The 12,809-nt window shown below is 36.3% G+C and overlaps 1 protein-coding gene across 1 annotated transcript in view; it reads left to right on the plus strand.

Annotated features, from left to right (window-relative positions):
- The first annotated feature begins 811 nt into the window (after nt 1-811).
- The window catches only part of LOC127661807 (potassium/sodium hyperpolarization-activated cyclic nucleotide-gated channel 3-like), a 116,233-nt gene continuing 104,235 nt past the window's right edge, over nt 812-12,809 (plus strand). Inside the window, exon 1 of the mRNA XM_052152703.1 lies at nt 812-1,497. Coding sequence (XP_052008663.1) covers nt 812-1,497 — 686 coding nt within the window. The remainder of the gene's footprint in view (nt 1,498-12,809) is intronic.

Raw genomic sequence — 12,809 nt, forward strand, 5'->3', positions numbered from 1 at the left:
GACTTGTGAAAGTTACAGGTGATTTAGTTTGTAGCTAACAAGTCTTAATAATCTAGATGGAAAAGTACAATATTTTCCTCAGTGTTATTTACAGTTAGAATATTCCCATTTGCATTGATGAATCCAACTATAAATTGATTTGAGTTTTAAAATATCCAATGAAATGTGAATATTGTGGATATTGCGAGAAAATCGCGTAAAGGGTTAGTTTGGAACCTGAGTGTGTGGGTGGGCGGTCCGACCTTGCTGTTCCTTTTTCGCTTCTATGGCAACACGATATAGATCAGCATCGCTATGAATATTCACGGGATCAGAACGGATCGGGACGAGGCGGTGATGTCAGCGGTACCCGGCGGCAGCTGATGATGTGGGGTACATGCATGATCTCGGTGATTTGCGAGTGATTGACAGCCGACATGGGCCCGAAAGTCTAGGCTTGGGTCCATGACCTCCGCGCCTCTCTATTCGACTGCACCTCCCTCACATGTGACGCTGATGAGGCTCCAGTATGCGTTTACCCCTGACTTTAATCCACACACAGAGCAACACAGTGCCTTGGAACTGGAGTGTTGTGGTGAGACGGGAACCACTGGATCTGAGTGAGGGTGCAAATTTGGACATTCAGGTAATGGTCGAGGTGATGCCGTGGCATGTTTTTGAGCGAAAGACAGGCGTGGTTTGATATCACCTCCAGACTGTTCGCATTCGGACACAGATTCAGAGGGGGTTGTGGCAGTAATCGCACCAATAACATCAGCAAATCTGGATTCATATGTAATTGAATTGATCGCGCCACCGTTTCAATGTCATAATGGACAGGTTGCATTCTTCCATGCGTAAAAGGCTCTACAGTTTGCCACAGCACATCGGACAGAAATCTTCGATCATGGGTGAAGCTGAAGACACCGACAAGGACACCCGGAGGAAGAGCATCAGGATGAAGCCCCTTCCGTCGCCGACCTCCGGGGGGGCTAGTTGCAAAGGGGAGACCAAAAGCGGAGAGTCCTTGATCATGGAGACAGACATCGGAAGACCCCTGAAAACCAGTTCCAACGGGGACTGCCGGAGGTTCCGGGGTAGCCTTTCGTCCATCACCAGTCGGCACGTCCATGACTCGGATGCAGCGGAGGAGAGGCGTCTGATCACGGATGGAGAAGTCACCCCGAGCGAGGAGAGCACCCCTGGAGCGGCGGGTGGCGGCGCGGAGCCCGGGGCGCAAGGCGGTGCCTGCGATGATGCCCCCGGTGCGAGCCAGCAACAGGGCAACCCCGATCAGCAGGCTGGCTTTATAAAGCTGGAGGGCATCGAGCATATCTTACCAGACGATGAGAGATATTACCAAGCCGGCTTCATGCACAGGCAGTTCGGGGCGATGCTTCAGCCAGGGGTCAACAAGTTTTCCCTTAGAATGTTTGGGAGCGAGAAGGCGGTGGAACGGGAGCAAGAACGGGTCAAATCCGCTGGGTTCTGGATTATTCACCCTTACAGTGATTTCAGGTACGTCCATATGTCCCTTTAAAATACTGCTTATTTTACACCTGACTAATCAGTGTGTGGGGAAAATAATTATAAACTGACATAAAAAAAAATAATATTGAGCATTGCTTTCCATTCATTATAAGAGTTATTATATTGAGTAATGTGATACAAAATGTCGATTATTTCAAATCTCCAATATATTAATGCGTGTTGAGAAAAAAAAATAGCCTTAAAATAAGGGTAATTTCATGATGGACTTTTAGGTCAAAGAAGTGCATTTTATGTGTCATGATTTATATTTTGTCATTGTCTTAATCACGTCAATGTTAAAATGCATGTAACATTCTTTATAATAGTTTATTACATGCTTAACTCCATAAAGTATCAGGTTTATCAATTTGATGAACCCAACAGTTTTATAAAAGCAAATGCAAATGCATGCAACATATAGTGAGCCAAAGGGCAATTAGAAGTAAAAAAAAAAAAAAAAAAACTTCAGGTTAATTTTTCTATTATTGATTTACTGTATCTTTTTGCTTCTTTGTTTTGTTTGTATTTTAGAGCCAACATTTTGGCCCCAATCTCTGTAGCTGACAGTGAAAGTGCATTAGCTGCTTAAATTTTACACAAAATCCTCTCTCTTTATTAAGAGGTGTCCTTATGGGATGACATTGATTGTATAGATTTGGTATGTTCTGCTTGTACAATACAAGTAGATTTGTATATACACATAGGTTTGTGAACGTTTGATTTTAAACACAAAATTTTTTTGCTATGCAAATTCAAAGATTGTCTTATCTTTTTTAAGATTGTCAAGCCAATTATGAAAAAGTAATTAAGGTTGTTTTGGCTAAATATGTGAGAGACAGAGTGCAGGGTTAACAACTATCCCAACCCCCTCTGGAGAGATGATGCTGTTTGCCTTGTTTACTTATTGATTCTGAGAACATGCTTTTTATTATCGTCGACATTATGAGATTGTAACAGTGTTCTTGGAGGATATGAAAGGTAGCGTGGGAAGAGACTGATATAATAAGATGTTGTTTCATCCTTGGTTGCTGTGTGTGTGTGTGTGCAGAGAGAGGACATTTATTCTTTTCTTGACAACAAAGTATCCAATAGACCAGTGGCGAGCCGTGCATTTACAGTCTAGGCCTACAATTTGATACATCCCATTAAGAAAACACAGTTTCACAATGAATAAGACTTGCAATAAATTTTGTTTCGTCAGGGTACACGTTATGCTGTGTTCCATTCAAGTTGGATGAGGGATATTCCTTCTTGATATCTCCAACCATAAATGCATTCCATTCCCTGATATTCAGAACTGCAATGCTCCTGTAAGATTAGCAGGGGTTTGACTCTCATTAGAGACATCTCCTAGCAACCCAATTGATAAACAATGCTGCAGCACTAGCATTTGTGCTTCAGGTGTACGATTATCAAAATGTGTATGTTTATACACATGTTTCTGCAGGCGTTTGTTAAACAAGCTTTAATATCATGTAATGTGGAAACAAACTCATTAATCGATATTACATAAAGTGAATGTTTATCACTTACTTTGTATATCTCCCTGATTATCGACATGTTTGTGTGAAATCATGCCCCTGGATCTCTGAGAAATCAGAGTTGAGAATTTCAGCACAAGCCTACAAGTTGTAATTCTGACTTCAAGATGCATTCCATTGCACTTTTCCTAGTAGGAAGATATAAAATCCGACTTTCCGAGTTGAATGGAATGACGCACTACATTTCAAAACTTTATCCAACACTGAATGCTCCAGCAGCCTAATTTACACTTAGGCTATGTCTACATTAATCCGGATACATTTGAAAACGGCTTTTTGATTTCGAAACGCTCTCCGTCACACTAAAGTTTTCAAGCGATTTCCAAAAGTTGCAACTTAAATCGTGATTGCGTCACTCAAGGCTAGCTAGAAGGCCTCGACCGGGACATATCCTAAAGGTCACACCCACCAAGAACAAAAAATCAATCAATCTGATTTTCCAATGAATCGGACAATCTGACTTTAGTTGCTCATTCATTTGCACTGTTGAGGGATTCTGTGGAAATTCTGAAGGCCTGATGAGGCTCACGTGCCGCTTCGGGCATGCGATTTGTGAAACAGTTGTCACACTTTGCTTGTGAGCATCAAGTAATAAATTCTGACTGGAAAAACTTTTTGTTTTTCAATATTTGTTGGTAGATTAATTAAGATTGGTAAGCGGTTAAAATTACATTGGCAAAAAGGTGATTGAGAATGAAAGGATGAAAAATATTTATTTATTTTGCATGTTAGGCCAGCAGTAAAGGCTTAACTGGCCCTGACAATTCGTCACTGCAGTAGACACCGTATGCTGGTTTTTTCAACTTTGTAAGGGGTTGAGATGATGCATTTTTCCACATTTCTCACAAATATTGCTCTAAATATTCTGATAGACTGTTTTAAAGGGATAGTTCACCACAAAAAGGAAAATAATTTTTGTAATTTGCTAACCTAATGCCATGACTTATGCAATATGTGTGACTTAATTTCTTGTGCAGAACACAAATGAAGATTTTTAGAAGAATATTCAGCTCTGTAGGTCTTCACAATGCATGTGAATGGGTAGCTTCAAAAGCACAAAAGCCGGCATAAACCATAAAAACCATATCTTCAGAAATAGAAATATGAAAAGTGTGGGTGAGAAACAGATCAATATTCAATATTCAAGTCCTTTTTTACTATAAATTCTCCTCCCTGCCCAGTAGGTGGCAATATGCATGAAGAATGTGAATCGCCAAAAGCAAAAGAAGAAGAATGTGGAAGTGAAAGTAGAGATTGATAGTAAAAAAGGACTTAAATATGGATCTATTTTTCACCAACACTTATCAAGATACGCATTTAACTACTGGAGTAATATGGATTACTTTTATACTGCCTTTATTTGATTTTGGAGCCTCAAAGTTTTGGTACCCATTCACTTGCATTGTATGAACCAACAGAGCTGAAATATTTTTCTAAAAATCTTAATTTGTGTTCAGCAGAAGAAAGTCACACACATCTGAGGGTGGGTAAATGATGATAGACTTTTTATTTTTGGGTGAACTATTTTTTAAAGGATGGCATTAAGCCTCAGTAATTTGCTGCAACTACAGTATTATGAGAACACCCAAACAAGATTGACAGGCAGAAAGCTTCAGGGACCGCGGCTAGAGTCTTGTACTGTCACAGAGACAGGTCAGATATCTCATGACACATGGAGTCATGAGATATCATGGAGTTCTCCATGATCTTTCTCTTTCTCTGATCTATCTTTCTTTTTTTTTTGCATTTTTTTCCCATTAAAAAAAATAGCTTACAGCACCTTTAAAATAAAAAATTCTGTTTGGATTTTCAATGGGACACAAAAGGAGAAATTTTTTAGATCTTTACACAGATCTAACATAGCTCAATGTGACCACATCTGCCAAGCTCTAAAAAGGACGATAAAGCACTATGAATATAATCCAGACAATGTGTGCATTATATTCCAATGTCTTCTGAAGACATGCATTACCTTTATTTGTGGAACAGACCAAAAATCTATTTAGTGCTTGTGTTCAGATTTAACAATGTGCTCCTCAAAGCATCGCTGCATGTTTGAAGTTTATTGAAGCCAAAACACCATTGGTTCTAATCTTTGTTATCAGTGCATTTCTTAAGAAGACTTGGAATATAGTGCACAAGTTCTATTCACTACCTTTATGGTTCTTTTTAAGGTTTTTTTTTGGTTCTTTTTGGAGCATGACATGTTGTAATCCAATTACAAATTACTGCAATATAATTACATTTTAGCCCATAAAGTAGTGTAATTCATTATATTTTAAATGATGGTAATCAGATTACTGGTACTGACTTTAATTTAATTATTTTAAGTACATTATAGGGTTATTCTTATTTCAGATATATTATTTATGTAGAAAACATGAATTATGGCCCCGTAACGAGTCATTGTGTAGGAAAAATGTGAGGTGTTGAATTTATTGAGTGGAAAATTGTATTTTTAATTACTTTTTCAATGAAGTATTTAGTAAAGCAATATGATAAATAATGAGTAATTTGTAGTGGATTACTTTTTAAAGTTATTAACCCAACACTGATGGCAAACATGGTCAATATAAAATGTCCTTGCATGGACCAGACTTTCTGAATATTCTTCAAAATTCTCCTTTTGTGTTCAGTGAAAAAATAAATGCATTCAGGTTTTGAAATACATACAGGTGAGTAAAAAATGGCAGATAAATTAGGCTATTTCTTTAAACATCTTGGATTACAGATTTTTGCTGGTATTCTCGAGACACAACACATACGTCTAAAATGACCACTATAAGGTCACACACTACAACACACATTATAGAGGATAAAGGACAGCACAACATGTTTCATTGACCCCTAAACATTCTATAGCTCTATTCCAAAACCTAGTGAGCTCCCTTGCAGTCTTCTGCCGGCATGACAAAAATTAGCATATTTCTAAGATAATGACACAACAGAAAGCAAGTGTGATACTGCTTTTATACAATATGATACAATTAAACAAGAAGTTAATATTGGGTAACATAAATTTGCCTAAAATGATCCAAAATAATTATTCATAGTGCATTCTGGGATTGCTGTATTTGTGAAGATTTGTGAAAGTTAGGCTGCTTTAGAATTAGCCCAGACTGATTTTATAATGCAGCATAATGTTGATGCCTAACTTTTGGAACAACCTTTGTTTTGGGAGTGCACCTATGATGCCTAAAAACACACTCTAGGTAGGCAGCTGACTAGGTTTGGTAACAGAGCTTATCTGGTACCTTCTTCTAGTCTATGACATCATTCAATTCTTTACACAATACACTTATCCACACTTCAAAAATCCTCTTCTGTGCAGAGTGTCATCAACCATATATTTATCTTGTCATGCTCTTAAAAGACTTTAGTTGCTGAATCTGTTTCAGAGTCACGGAGCTCCAGCCCCCTCTCATAACTGGCCTTTGTAGAAAGTAGCTTTAAAAAAAGACTAATGATGGAATTTTTTATATTTAAATTTTTGTCAGGGTGGCTTATGTCTGCTGTTGCATAATGGCCATGTAATTAGTGTTTTACCATATGCATAAAAATTAACCTCTGTTTCAGCTGCACTTAAACCCAGTGTGTCCGTGATTATGGAATCAGCAATTAAAATCTTGCATGTCTCCATCCATCTGTATGCACAGAATTATCTGTATCACTGTAATTTAGCCATTTGATTGATCCCTTCAACCTTCCACAGGTCACAGGCAGCAGATCAGCACAGATCAGGTACTCTCTGGCTATAATGAGTGAGATCCTCTACACACAGTGCACTCTCTTGCACATACTTTATAAGAGACATAGTAACTACGTTTCCATCCAAGGATTTTTTGTGAAAACATTTTAGCACATCAAAATAAAGCTGATGGAAACGCAAATTATCACTATAATTTCACAAGTGCCGACGTAATATTTTCCCGTTTAACTCTAGTGCCTAAACTCTATGTCGATTTCAAATGTTGTGAAAAACTGGTTTGGAAACACTGGAAACACAGTATTTACCCCAGTTTTATTAATTAATTAATTTGAGTCATGGTAGCCATCCGTGTATTCATTAAAGTTGCATTTCCACACCAATAATATTCCAATAATAGACAGCAGTCATGGAATTAGCCCACAATACAAAAAACATGTAATTTCTGTGCACAAAGATGTTTTAAATAAAAAATGAATACACAATACTTGGAGAAAAGCTTCAGTGTGCTTTACTGGAACACTAACATAGACCAATTCTATAAAATTATTGTTTATACTTTTGAAAACATGCCGCCAAAAATCCCTGTATTAAATTAAATAAAGTAGCCTACCAAATAAATAAAGCATTAAATATAATAATTAATTACCAAATGAAAAAAAAATATCTTTTTTAGGCCTATATACTTGCCTTTTCTTTACACAAACTTAAACTACCCATACCCTGTTCTGTAGATGAAAAAAGTCGGCTGAATGACATTCTCAGAATGTTCTGCACTTTTTTCAAGACTATAATAAAACAAGCTTTTGAACATTTTAAAAATGTAAATATTTTAAATCTAACCCTCTTTACCTCGGAACGCATTTGCTGAGCTTCTTTAGAAAATGTAAATTGCATTATGATGGTAAAATACATTTTAGATGACAATCAAGTTCAGTTGGTCATTAAAAGTTGCTGTAAAAATATGTGGGACATAATTCAGTTGTGATGGGAATGCTTTAGGTTAGATGATTGTCCAAAATAGGCAATTGAATATCAGGAAAATATCATTTGTAAACCCTGATATTACTCTGCATTAATGTTTTTTTAATAGCTGTGCACACAGCATATACACATCAATGGATGATCCTTATACTAAGACCGAAAGTTTCTGCCACTACTTGGTGCAGGTTGTCAGCTTGAATAGGGCCATGGATATTTGCTTTCGGGTCGGAACCGGTGGCAGCCTGTGATAGGCGCAACATCAGGATCAGTATTACAGTCCTAGCAGAAGGGCAACAGCTCCCTTTTGATTGCAATTCCGTCTTCTGATTGCTTTTATTTGTGAAAGTAAAATGACAGTACCGGTAAGCTGGCTAATTTCAATAAATTGTCTGAATACTCTCCCCATTTTACCAAAACTTCAGAGGAAAAAGATTTTGGCACAATTAGCAGTTTTGCAGAGTAGCTAACTACATGTATCGACGATACTAACTTAACAACATTTTTCAGTAGCTTGACAGTAGCTCAGCTGCTTTAAAACAGAGTAGCTTTTCCATTAGTGTACTACTTTTTCCAGCAAGTAGCGGTGTAGCGTGACCAAACGCTACATCATGTTGGTCAGATTATAACTAACAGCCTTTCTTATTGTGTGGAAGCCAAACTGTTACCGACAAAACGTCCGACGATCTGGCAGCATATTTCTGTCAGCTGATCAGAATCAGGCAGGGTAGTCTTCTTCTTTTGTAATGGCAGATAACAAAAAATAGTGAATTACCGCCATCTACTGAGAGCTTATTACGGCTCACTTGGATAAGAAGAGATTGTCTGATGGTTATGTAATGCGAGCAACCACAGTTTGTTTACCTTTACAAGACATACAGGGGTAGGCAAATCTGAAAATGATAAAAGAACACTATATTATTCTTCTATATAACAATGACAGTTTCAGACACTTTGTTCTTAATAGATCACACAACAGTATATTTATCTTAACAATTTTAAATAAAATAATTAAAAAGTTATTATTGCCTTTGGAGGGATTTTGTTTCTGTTGTAAATATGTTTAGCTTCTCATCATCTGTGCGTTACTGGGAGCAGTGAGTGAATTATTATTATTATAATATTTATAAATATACAGTTATAAATATGCAGAACTATTTGATTTCTCCATTTCTTAGCATTTAATGAACTATTATTTTCATGTAAAATAAATAAAACGATTGGAAAAATAAATAATTTATGGCATGTATTATGCAACAATCTAGGATGACCATCCGTCCACTTTTTTTGGACCTGAACAAAGCAAACAAATATTTGTAGAGCAACCTCTGTAAGTGACCTGTAAAGCTGGCACTTGCATGTCAATGGCAAAAAAGACACATAAAATACAATGAGAATGAACCCATGTGAGGGGAGAAACAAGCCCCGAGTCTTTATTCACATACTATCCACACTAAATATTATGTAACAAGCAAAAAATACCAGCCCAAGGAGAGATTGTCATAAAAAAATAGATCTTTAGGGAAGTAGGCTACACCTGGCCACAGCAGGACTGAAAAGTGTATATATTTTGTTTTTATTTTATATTGTGGTATTTAAATTTATGGCCATTATTAACTGTATTAATGTTACTATTCATTAAATGTATTAAATACATTTAATATATTTAATTAAACACATTAAATGTATTTAATTAATACATTCATTAATAAATGTAATTAGTGTACATTTTGTTATTAAGATTATTGGATTGATAGTAACATTAAAAAAAATTGCCTCATTAAGTAGCTTAAATGTAGCTAGCTACTTTTTGATAGTAACTTGTAGTGTAGCTAACTACTTTTTCAAAAGAGTAGCTTGACTCTAGCTTAACTTCTTAAAATTATTAGTAGCTTGTCAAACTACAGTTTCAAAGTAGCTTCCCCAACACTGACAATTAGTACTAAACAGACATTTCTGTATGGAAAAGGCTTAAGGGCCGATTTTGTGATAAACCAAAACTTATGCTACAAAGTGTTTTTTTAGGCATGACGTCATCACGAACACCATTTTTACCGATAAAAGGCCATTTGAATGGAAACACGCAGAAGACAGCAAATTTCCCAAACTTTTTTTACGCATTTTCACTTTGTCGATAACAAAATGCCGTGAAAAGTGGATGGAAACTAAGCTAGTGACAGCAGTAATTGAAATGTCAGAGAGCAGTGCATCTAAGCAAGTTGCAGACTCTTTTAATTGACTTATAGAAAGTGGTTACAATGGTCACAGTGAAGAAGTTAATATTGCTTTTGGGCACCTATGGGTCCAGATGCCACTTTTGTGGTGCAGCAAACCTGCGGAAAAACAAGTTTATACAGTAACTAGGTGAATTTCACTAAACCTGTCAATAAAATATTCAAATCATATCTAAAAATGTTGTTATTTTAACATGTTAACATTACTCATGAGTGACTTATAAGGTTCTGTTTCAGTTATGATGCTACCTTTGAAGGTTACTGCCAATTTACACAATATAGGTAGCATAGCAGCTCACTAGGTTTTGGGAGAAAGAATTACTCTAAATTATCCCTTTAACTTAATTAACCATTATATGCGATTATCAGTTTATTGTTTAATTCAGTCACAGACATCAGAAAATAGCTCACACACATCACTTTGACAACACCTCTTACTGTACAACATTTCTGCTTTCTGGTCTTGTCTCTCTGTCATTCTGGGTTTTTGTCTGACAGGACCGTGGCATCAACGTCCCATGTCTGTCTTGTGTTTCTTTGTCTGTCTTTGTGTGATTGCTCGGTTTCAGTTGTATTCTCTGCTGTGCGCTATTTGGTCTGTCTTATTTCATGTCAGGAGTATGGTGTCTGGGTACTGACTTCCTGTTTTCTCTACTGTAATGTGAGAAAAACAATTATTGCAATTGTAATGTATCTGTGCATTATTGTAGTATTTGTTTTACTATCTTTAATATATGCTGATTTTTAAAAATCATTGCATTACAGTAATTTATATTTTTAAAAACATACAGTATTACCTTCATGAAAATCCCTTTTGAGGATAATGAGAATTATCTGTAGCACATTACATTCAGTGTAATGCTACTATAATTAATTAATGCACAAAATAATGGTAATATAATTAATTATGAAAGTAATAACAGTACATTTAACAGTACAACTGTAACTACTTACAGTTCCATAAAATAATTATAGATTAAGTGCACATCGCTCATAAGTATTACTCACTAATGTAATTTTGGACACTGTAATGTATGTGACACTCAATGGCATCTTTAGAACATTTACTAAAAGCCAATTCTGGTTGCTGGTAGAAAATAAAATTCTTTTTTAGGGCAAAACCCTAATGATTTTATTCAGTGATTTAAAACACTGGGTGATATACTGTAATTGGAGTTGGAGTTGGAGCCTGGCTTTCATTAATTACACACCAGGCTCTGAGAAGTTCTGGAGGCATTGTGTCCATGACTGGTGGCTTCAGGCAATATTGTCTCATGTCAGATATTGTATAATACGAGTGGTGTAGAACAGCAAGAAGAGAGAGGGTGGGTGTTTTCTGAGAGCAAATAAGGATTAAACATGGCACCATAATCCAATCTATAGTCTCATTTTCAACTCTAAAGCAGAGCAGTTTCTCAGTATTTGTTTTATCTTGTATTTATTTTATCCAGCCTTAATTGAGCCTTTTATTCCACAGAGGAACACCTCAGTTATGATGAATTGCTTTATCTATAACGTTCTGCACTTCACGTTCAAAGGAAAAAACTTGGATGACAAAATGTTAAAAGAGAAGCAATGACATCAAGAGATAAATGTTTAATCAGCAGAACCACAAGATGTTGGATTGGTGGGGTCTTGTGTTATGATGCAGCTTTATCCACCAGATTTGGAAACCTTTTAAATTTGACAGCTAGAAGATGCTTAAAGGGATAGTTCACCCCAAAATTAAAATTCTCATCATATACTCACCCTCATGCCATCCCAGATGTGTATGACTTTATATCTTCTGCTGAACACAAACAAATATTTTCGAAGATTATTTCAGCTCTGTAGATCCATACAATACAAGTGAATGGGTACCAAAATTTGGAGCTCCAAAATTAAAATAAAAGCAACACAAAAGTAATCGGTAGGACTCCAGTGGTTAAATCCATGTTTTCTGAAATTATAAAATAGATGTGCGCGAGAAACAATCAATATTGAAGTCCTTTTTACTATCAATCTCCACTTTCACACTCTTCTTTTGTTTTTGGCATTTGCATTCTTCGTACATACCACATCCTACTAGGCAGAGAGAAGAATTTATGGTAAAAACGGACTTAAATATTGATTTGTTTCTCACAAATACCTATCATATGGCTTCTGAAGATATGGATTTAACCACTGGGGTCATATGGATAACTTTTAAGCTGCCTTTATGCATTTTGGATCTTCAAATGTTGGTACCCGTTCACCTACAAATCTTTGTTTGTATTCAGCAGGAAAAAAAGTCCTACAATTCTGGAATGGCATGAGGGTAAGTAAATGATGAGAGCATTTTAATTTTTGGGTGAACTATCCCTTTAAGAGGTGTATTTTAGTCTTGGGGTCCTCAAAAGTGTCTTTTTTTATCCTAAAGGCACTGTAAATTTCAACATAAAATGAAAATAGACTTATTGACTTTAATGCACATCCCTGGTCTTAACTCACATTGGAAATGAGGAATCCTTAGGTGATGTGTCTGTCAATTAATTCTACAGTACCTCTGTAGACAGTAGCCCATTTCATCATTCTATTTATCTCTCTTTGTCTCTCTCTCTCTTTCTTATCACTTTCTTCTCTCTTAATCATTCTCTCAGTAACTTCTATTTCCAGCCTTTTATTCATACTGCATAAGCAGCCACATGTCTCCCTGTGGGACTTACCTCCACCACAGAAAATATGAAGGAAGTATTCTCTCCCTGGTTTATTTTTCTCTCTCTTTTCTTCAGATCTAGCTGAATTCATTAAAGTAAATTGGAGCAGCTTTAGAATACAGAATGCACATTACAGTTTGATGTTTTCCTTCAGTTCTACAGG

This window comes from Xyrauchen texanus, chromosome 21 (assembly GCF_025860055.1).
Source record: "Xyrauchen texanus isolate HMW12.3.18 chromosome 21, RBS_HiC_50CHRs, whole genome shotgun sequence".
Classification (NCBI taxonomy): domain Eukaryota; kingdom Metazoa; phylum Chordata; class Actinopteri; order Cypriniformes; family Catostomidae; genus Xyrauchen; species Xyrauchen texanus.